The sequence below is a fragment of the Orussus abietinus genome, unplaced genomic scaffold (genome assembly GCF_000612105.2).
Source record: "Orussus abietinus isolate OABI.00-Male unplaced genomic scaffold, Oabi_2.0 scaffold183, whole genome shotgun sequence".
Lineage (NCBI taxonomy): Eukaryota > Metazoa > Arthropoda > Insecta > Hymenoptera > Orussidae > Orussus > Orussus abietinus.
Genome location: NW_019394332.1, coordinates 1 through 9,312, shown reverse-complemented (window position 1 = coordinate 9,312; position 9,312 = coordinate 1). Strand labels below are relative to the sequence as shown.

Sequence of the window (9,312 nt, the reverse complement as noted above, 5' to 3'; positions counted from 1 at the left end):
GGGGGTCCCCGGGGTCAAGCGTCTTTTCGTCATGTTCAAATGTTGGACCGTCTTGTTGGTCCTCCACTTGTTCTGCGACGTCGGTGAGCATTGTACCGCAGTGTTCCTCCATTCCCAAGGGATTGTTGTTCCTCTTGATCCCTTGGGGAAAAACCGTGTTAAACGTTACCACTATCAAGTGTGAAATAGGCGCCAGTCCCTAAAGGGATGTATCATAACTTTGCAAGCTGTAAAGTTACTCTTTCTGTCTGCGGTTGTATATTGCATCCCTTTAGGAATTGGAGCCCGTTTCGCAGCTCGCACTGGTAATGTTTTATGCTGTTCTTCTTCGGTGCAGTTTTTGAAACGGCCATCTTATAATAAATATATTGCAATAGGACGTGGCGTTGGACATGGGGTTGGGATTATAATATGGTATCGATTATAGAATTATGCCATGTTAATGCTTCAGATAAATATCCCGTGTTTAAATGAAAAAAAAAAGGTGTTTTAGCCCAAATGAAAAAAAAGGGGATGTCAAAGTAACGTACTAATACCAAGTGCCAACTTTCAGTGTTGGCGACTCAATGCGGCAAAGTGTGGTTGACGGTCTCCTCGTTATGGAGACCGATAGCAGCCAGCAACAAGGTGATCGACGCAGAACTAGAAGTCAATTGGGACCTGGATTGCCCACCTAACATAGAGCAGCCGGATACCATCAAGGTGTTCACTGCTGACCCAGCTCATAGTAATAACGATTTTATTCCCTGCTACATGCTGGCTCGAAAACACTTCCGATTCATTTTTTACTTAAATTTTCTCTAGCATCGCTGAATGAGAAGTTTTGTCCCCGTTTCGTTATTGCGTACTTGTCTCCACGTTAATCTAAACGGTACATATAAATGGTGTTAAAATTAAATCCCTTTATTAAATCAGTAATTAATGGATCTCTTACAATTATTTAACGGTAGATCACAGCTAATGTGTTTTAAATTCGAATTCGAAAGATATAGTCCCCGGTGTAATTGTAGCACAATTTATTGTTTTCGTTCATAAATGGGAAAGTATACGGTAGTCTCATTTATCCCATTTTGTTAGTGTAGTTATTTTGATAGACTTTGCCGATGAGCTTTCACTGACAGGTATTTATTTTGTAAAGTTAGCGGTTGTAAGATGCAGCACTTACCGGTAATATAATTTCAGATAAAACTGTGAAACCTCAGTTAACATTGTTCCTTCCGGAACATCCTCAAGGATATTATCGAACAAATATCACAGTTGGGAGACCTCATCTTCCTGGGGGATGGGATGCAGCCGATGGTGCCGCACTTCCAGGTAGGAATAAACCGACGCAAATAAATACGAGTTATTACGCGATACTTTTATTTCAAAATTTCCCCGGCCTGTATACTTACAACACGACATTGTAACGTATCGGATATGTTACATTAATGTCACCAGTTCATCTCAGAAACGTTTCAGGAACGTTGCTGATAACTGCAAATGTAACCTCCAGACGCAACGTATCAAATATTGCGGTGCAATACTGCTGAAATATTTCAGTAAGATGTATTTAATATGTTGCAATGTATCAAGTAATCTGGTAAAATACTTGGTTTGTTGACAAAAATATTTTCTAAAATTATCAAGACGATTTAATCAAGACTTGTTGGTGAAAATAAACGAGTTTAGTAAAGTGCAATGGTAAATTTCGGTTCACTAAATCAAAACATTTTACAGTCAATCAAACAATTTTGTTCAATGAAACAAATTTTCTTTCAGCGTATGTATATGTATCGTTACGCAGAAAGTATTTAATTCACTGAAAAAATCGATTGATCGACCGCATTTGGTTCATTTTAGAAAACGTTTTAGTTGAGTGACCCGAATTTTACTTCACTTGATCAACTTCGTTTGTTTACGGCTAAAATGTTTCGGTGAAATTGTTTTAAAAAATATTTATAGTCAATAAACCAAATATCTCAATTAAAGTACCACCAAATTATTATGGCGTCACCTATCACAATATTAAATGTACTCCGCCAAAAGTTGTTAACCAAAGAATTTTGTCATGTCAACCACTATCATATAATAACCATATTCTGTGATTAAATCAAGACAAATGTTATTGATCCAACTAATTATTTTTCTGCGTGTTGATTCGGTACAAGTAGGCAACGATGACTTTTTTGATACCGAGCTTGTATTGATATTTTATTTCGATACAAGCAATAAACAGATATCAATACATTGGTGGTACCAGTTCATTCTTACTTTCAGGGCCGCATTGCTTGAAGCATTACGCAGCGTTGTACAAGGACGGGGTTATCCTGACTAGTTCCTGTCTTCAGATCTGGCCCACTTGGATGTATGACTTGAGGTCAGTTTCTTTTATTTAATTATCTAGTTTAAATGATATATACATATTGCAAGTTAGAATGAAACTCCAGTTCCAACACCATTTACAGGAGACAGCTTGGAAGACTTCCCATCGGTACCTTGATGATTCCCGGCACGCACAACTCGGGTTGTTACAAGCATGGAGATCTTACGAGAAGGGATGCATTTCAGCGGTACCTATTAACGCAAGATAGAGACGTATGGACACAACTAATTCATGGTATAAGGTACCTAGACATCAGAGTTGGATACTACCCTTCGTTTCCTAATACTTCCCACGGAGAAGGAAGTGTTCACGGTAGTAGGTTTTGGGTCAACCACGACGTTATCCGCATCACGCCGCTGATGACAATTATCAAAGACGTGAGAAACTTCCTCGATGTGGCGAAAGGAGAAGTAGTGATTCTAGACTTCCATAGGTAGGTATTTTCAGAATATTTTTATTAAGTCTCTAGTAATCGAGAACATTATTAGTGTTTGTTTTAGGGCAGAACATCGTTAAAAACATTCTTATAATTCATTCACATTTAGTGACATAAGCTTATAATAAAATTATAAATAAACCATTCATGAAGCATCTACTTGCTCAACCCTCGGACGAAGATATGAATTTACATTATTAAAGATTTGCTGTATGCGGACGAAATTGTACTCTTTAATTTATGCATCAATTAATTATGGGCGAAATTGTAATCAAACGGTGCCACTGGTTTGTAGATTTCCGGTAGGGTTTGAGGGAAGGCCCAGTAGACATCATCGTTTGGTGTCCATTCTTCATCAGGCATTCGGGGGATTAATCCTGAAGCCTGACAGAGGAGTCGATGGTCTTGGACCAACGATGAACTACATTTGGACCAGCGGAAAGCGGTTGATCATCTGTTACGGTGACAAGCACACGGTCAATGGTGAGAATTGTTGTCGACGTTGTTCTTTCTTAAGATTAAAAAAAAATAATGTAACTTCTGAGAAATTTTTATTTTTAGAATACGATTGGCTGTGGCCGCCTATGACGCAAGCCTGGGGTAACAAGCAGACCATGGAGGACCTCTTAGAATATTTGAACGATGTCATAATTGGCAACACAAGACCCAGGAGCAACCAAAACCCATTATGGGCAGTAATGGCGGAATTAACACCTTGTCCACTGGACATAATACTGAATCCATCTGGTGGTCTTCGTCAAATGGCGGATTCCGTAAATAGGAATCTAACGATATTATTCCAGGACGAATGGTGGAAGCAAACGAATATCGTTGCTACCGATTTCTTCCTGGGAAACAATCTTATTGACGTCGCCATTCAAGCAAATATTAAGAAAAGTAATATCGCAAAGTGGCGCCTCTAATGGCAAAATTTCTCCTACGGTGTAGGCTCTAATTAAATTTCTCTTTTAATTTGATTATTGAACTCTATAATGGCGCAAATTGTTTAGATTCGTTCCCAGAAAAGGTATATTCATTTCTTCGATTCGGTCAATTTCTAAATTTATGTTTAAAAATCTGGTGAGATAAGTTAAGGCAATAATAGAAGAAATAACTAGTGGTAAATGCATTGAACGGTAATTTATCTTTGAATCATGAGTATAGATATCATGTATGATATATTTATTCGAATAATAAAATAATATGTAAAATGTGTAGAATGGAACTTCATATTACTTCTTTGTCATCTCTTTCGCTTAATGCGAAACTATAACCAAAGTGGCATCATTAACACATATTTTTGATATTTCATGCCCTTGAAAAGATTAGAATCCAAAATGAAGATTTTCAGGAATTATGCATAATAATTTGTATTTCTCAGAAAAAACGAAATACATAGTTCTGTTATCACTAATGCTCATTCATGTATAATCGAATGTTAGCTATGAAGATGCAATGTACAATTATCCGTAACATGCATTTCCTATAAGAGCGGAATATTTAGGTAAATATGAATCAACAACAAATTATACGGCTGTATCATTCCGTGTTAGGTACGTAAGAGAGAAACGTCAGCGATACCACGAAGAATGACTTCGCGCATAGACATATAGTATGGACTGAGTATGTATATGACTGTACTTATATATGTACATGTATATGTACTTGTTGACTGTACTTACACATGTACATGTATAATTGAGTAATGTGTCACTCTGTCCACGTAATAGAGAGAAACAGATACATGTTAGTGCCACTTTCTTTCTCCCACTTTCTGTTACGCGGATAAAGTGGCAACATTAGATACTCAGTCCATACTATATATCTACATTTTGCGGGATACCAGCTCAGTCTCAACTGCTCCTTCCGATTACACGATTGATCTTCGTCATTCTTGCAGATATGTTAAATTCAAGTTCACAGAATACTGAAATATATCGCACTTACTTCTGGTGGACTGGCGTACTACTTTTGAAGTTACTATTAATGATTCCATTGACAGGAATACAGAGGTTCAGAAAACAAGTAAGCAACGGCTTATTTTTTTTTAATACGCGTTGAATAATTATCGCATTCATTATTATCATAAATCACGTATGAATGATCCCCGCTAAAAACAGTTTCGTATAAAGAATACTCGCCGAGAACAAGTTTGCAGTATATCCTCTACATTACGTTCATAGATTCAAGAAGCATTGAAATCGTATTACAAAGCCAAATCACTAGTTGTCTGCTTTTCATATTATCCGATATACCCTCGTCATTTTAATTTCAATATTTAAACATTTTGACGGATTTTCTTTTGTGTTATGGCCACTCCTTTACATTTAAGTATAACAAATTGTCATTTAATAATAAAACGTTGAGTGATTCCATATCGAGTACTACTTGGCAGGTTCGTAAATTATTAAAAACAAATTCCTTTTTATAAGTTGAATATTCGACTCTAAACAGGGTCCTCTTTAAAAGTATTATATAACATTCTTGTTCCCATTAAGATGTATTAACATAACTCTAAATGGTTAGAAATGGATAAAACGGAGATATTAATTAACAAGTGCAAACGCAACTTAAAGGACCGAACAGATATAATATGATCCTGCGAGATAATAACTCGTAATCGTTATTTTAAACATGAGCCTGAACAAACATCTGCTCAATTTCATTATCGTCACATTTTTAGCACGAACCCGCCAAATAGTACTTGATAAGGAATCACTCAACGTCTTATTATCAAGTAGCGATGCCCGATACTTAAATGTAAAGAGACCCGAAGAAAGCGCTGCAAAGATGTCAAAATCTGTAAACATAGGAATTAAAATAACGGGGGAATACCAATTGACTTGGCTTTGTAATACGATTTCAATGCTTTCTGAATCTATAAACACAATGTAGAATATATACCGCGAGTTTGTAGTAATTTTCTACACGAAAGTGTTTTTAACTGGGATCAATAACGCGTGTGACGTCGTTACTTCTATTAATTACATAACTGAACATATTGTTCACTTGAATATTAAGGTATGCTATACGGTGTTAAAATAAACTAAGTTTTATTCCTGCGTTCAATATCTCATTTCCCGTCATTTACAAAAGTGCTTTTCCTAAACAGGTCTATATATCACCAGAGGATGTTGCGTTTTTATCGTTCTTGCCTCGTGCAAAACTATTGCACAGTGATCCTGATGTGGAACGCGTTCGTCGAGCACATCTCAATGATCTGGAGAACATTCTGCCCTGGATTTTATGCACATGGCTGTGGTTAACCACTTCGCCATCTCCTTTGCTCGCTGAGCTCCTGATCAAGACTTTCGCAATCTGTCGAATCGCGCATACGGTCGTTTATGCCATTGTTCCTTTTCCTCAGCCTACGAGGTTTCTGGTGTTCATCGTGGCTCATCTGATCACGGTCTATCAAGCGATATCGACAGTATGCTATTATTTCTAACACATACCGAACGGCTAGTTATTTATAGCTTCTGGATTAACATAACCGGTGTATATTGTTTACATTTTATCGCCCTTCTGAGATATACGTTATCACCCGCTGAAACTGTGGAGGATGAACTATGGAACATATCTGGCGATTAGTTTGATGAACTAGTGATGCATGTTTGTGAGTGACCACCATGGGCGGAATTAACTACTTTACAGCGATCTACATGTTTCTTGCTAAAGAAATATCTTGGTTGCGGATAAATTTATTTTGTGGAAAGTATCGGCATTGCAAGCCAAATAATGACAACTTTGGATACAAGTGGAAATGATTTTGCGAAAAAATGACATGTACAACGTTGGCTTTAGATGGTGAAAACATTATCGGGAGTTATGTCATTCTTTTTATAAAATACAGTAAGTATTCAATTTAAGCAATGTAATATTTGCGGTAAAAATTACTAATGGCGAATAAATATTGTTCCGAGTTGGTACGAGAACGAGATCACCAGCAAGTGGCAGAGTTTTGAGAGAAAATATCAGATTTACCGGAAATCTATCCACTTCTGCTTTGGCGGGAGAATGTTATCAATTCCTCCAAAATCTTTCACTTCTTGAAGTGAATCAACTTTTTATTCCAAAACATTTATATACAGGCAATCTAATGAAAGTGCATAGTAAAAGCTTGGTAAAGCTAAGTTCAATAGAATTAAATTTAATTTAAAATTCTTATTAATTCCATTCTGTCAACCCCACATTTGTTTATTAAATAGTTAATTCGGCAATTACGAATGTATTCGTCCATTTGTACATATGTACATCGTTTTACCTACAAATTTCAGGCTTTCTATAAATACACTTTAATTTTTTATATTTCAAGGTTGATAATATATTCTCTAACTGTATTTATAACGCAATCGCAATATTACCGTGCAGTTGTTACCTAAAATTCTTGCAGTAAACGATAATTCTCGTAACTTGAACCTAAGAGAAGCTGCCCCAATGAATTAACAATTACTTAACAACCCGCCTTACAGCCAATAGCTAGAAACAAATTAATTACTTTTCACGGCAATTACCCCACAGAAAGAATTCCTAATATAATTGTATTCTGTTCCATGGTTCCACGTGATTAATTTCCGAAGAGCCGACAAAATTCCACAGGTGAACCCCAATATTTTTCCGAACCATAAATTTCCCAGGATCTCCGATCTTGGGATCCAGGGAACTGCGGATCTACTCGAAAAGCATCAACCTGAGAAAGGGACTGACGAGATAATGGCAAGATAAAACGAAATGTATTCCAAATGCCGTATCGAGCGACCGTGGTATTGGACTTTCAAATGTGCAGACGCTAGATCAGCTTTTAAAGACTCCTGGATACGTCGAGCGCGTCCATACCGGTAACTTCTGATCCATTTCAGTTCCCCCTGAACCGTGAATCGAAAAGCCAACAGTGTCCTCTTCCCGAAGGATGATGCCAAGAGAACCGACACGGATGGAAGAGGAAATATGGTCTATCTACGCATGGTGGGGAAGCGTCCTTGTCCTGCAACTGATGACTCTTACGTGGATAACCGGACGCATTCGAGTTAAAAGAAAAGTAAGTCAAATAAGAAAAGTCAGCACTTCTCGTAAGCAGCCATGTTTAAAGTGGACGACCGCAGGAGTATCGGTACGACGTAAAATCGCACACGTGGAATAGCCTCTATATGCCAATTCAATTACGGCATAAAGAGTTCTGAAAACCAACGGAAGATAAGTAACAATCCTTTCATGCGAACAGGTCGGTTAAGAGGGTACCGAACCTTTCTACTATTACCGACTGAAAGACGATTTACTGATTCACAGAGAGAGGTATTTCTCTACGAATTGAGAAACGCTTTTCCAGAATGATGGAATGACTATTCAAGTCATATTGAAATCCAGATAAAAATATAAACTTACAGATTCCGTTACTACCTAAACTGTTACCATCGATAAACCTGTGCCCAAGTAAAAGTATTCGGGACTTACTTGCGTTCAAGATGACCATACTTCTATATAAAAAAAAATAGTGATAATAAATCAATTCCAAACAATTGTAAAAAAGGAAAATAGGTAAAATCGGGAAATTTGTGTTACACGTACACTACGACATAGGTAAGGAAGAACAATATTTAGTTCGGCGTCATCAGTACAGATGGCTACATAACCTTTAATATCAGGAAACTCGGTAGAGTTTTGCGTAATATGCATCAAAAACCTTGATAAACGCGAAATTACCCAATTCTATCTGTAGCGAAGGAATGCGCTCACGTACAGAGTCTTTTGTCGGTTGCTCGGTTGTTCCATTAATTTTACTTGGTACTTGCGTGAAACTCGACCGAATCTCTTGATTGGCAACGATAAATTATTCTGCCGTGGCTGTGTTGCCAAATCATTAAAAAGAAACGTTGGAAACGAAGCTACTATTGTTACAAAAATATTGATTAACATAATTATACTGGCAGTTAACTAATAATTGCATTTTTGTATTTAATCGTTACAGGTTATTCACAGTGAAGAAGACAAAATGTGGTTCACGGGGTCGGACGTAATACTTTGTCCAACTGGAGGAGGTCATCCGGAAGTGGATCACGTGCGAGAAGGTCATCGTAATGATATTGAAATCATTGTAACATTTCTGTTAATCGTCCCCATTTGGTTGAGCACCAACCCATCTTTTCACGTAGCTAAAACGCTTTTGCGGTGTTTTCCAATATCGAAGATATTGCACACTGCATTATACATGAATATATTTTATATGAAAGAGTTCTATCAAACCATTCTTCTTGGCATTGCCTATTGTATTTTAGGTTACATCATTTCATCTTGTGTCATTTTTTCATTTTTGTAAACAAATAAATGTATTTACGTATTACGTTTAAACCCATTTTCATAATTATAGATCAATTAATGAATACAATTGAAACATTGGCATCGGTAACATTTTTAAAACATCGATTACTCTATACATAATTCAAGAAGATGTCCTATGCGGGTGTAAGGAAGGATGTATAAACAGAGATGAGTTGGGAGATTGCTCACGGGCAGG

At 37.0% G+C, this 9,312-nt stretch overlaps 3 protein-coding genes across 5 annotated transcripts; all 3 read left to right on the top strand.

Moving 5' to 3' along the window:
* On the top strand, positions 1-3,939 carry LOC105696112 (PI-PLC X domain-containing protein 1). The gene is made up of 7 exons (XM_012418301.1): positions 1-83; positions 554-727; positions 1,183-1,314; positions 2,260-2,359; positions 2,448-2,798; positions 3,097-3,284; positions 3,363-3,939. Exons 1-7 carry the CDS (start codon positions 32-34, stop codon positions 3,722-3,724), a joined length of 1,359 nt encoding a protein of 452 aa, XP_012273724.1. The 5' UTR covers positions 1-31; the 3' UTR covers positions 3,725-3,939.
* Positions 3,940-4,653: 714 nt separating this feature from the next.
* LOC105696117 (microsomal glutathione S-transferase 1) lies at positions 4,654-6,962 on the top strand. The gene is made up of 2 exons (XM_012418314.2): positions 4,654-4,826; positions 5,914-6,962. The coding sequence occupies exons 1-2, from the start codon at positions 4,704-4,706 to the stop codon at positions 6,247-6,249; spliced, it is 459 nt and encodes a 152-aa protein (XP_012273737.1). The 5' UTR covers positions 4,654-4,703; the 3' UTR covers positions 6,250-6,962.
* LOC105696116 lies at positions 6,533-9,146 on the top strand. Of its 3 annotated transcripts, none has more exons than XM_023431807.1 (3): positions 6,533-6,653; positions 7,382-7,839; positions 8,767-9,146. In XM_023431807.1, exons 2-3 carry the CDS (start codon positions 7,711-7,713, stop codon positions 9,112-9,114), a joined length of 477 nt encoding a protein of 158 aa, XP_023287575.1. In that variant the 5' UTR covers positions 6,533-6,653; positions 7,382-7,710; the 3' UTR covers positions 9,115-9,146. The 3 variants fall into 3 exon arrangements, with proteins under 3 accessions (XP_023287575.1, XP_012273734.1, XP_012273735.1); XM_012418311.2 differs by lacking the exon at positions 6,533-6,653 and having other exon boundaries at positions 7,074-7,564; positions 7,661-7,839; XM_012418312.2 differs by lacking the exon at positions 6,533-6,653 and having other exon boundaries at positions 7,074-7,581; positions 7,661-7,839.
* The last annotated feature ends 166 nt before the right edge of the window (positions 9,147-9,312 follow it).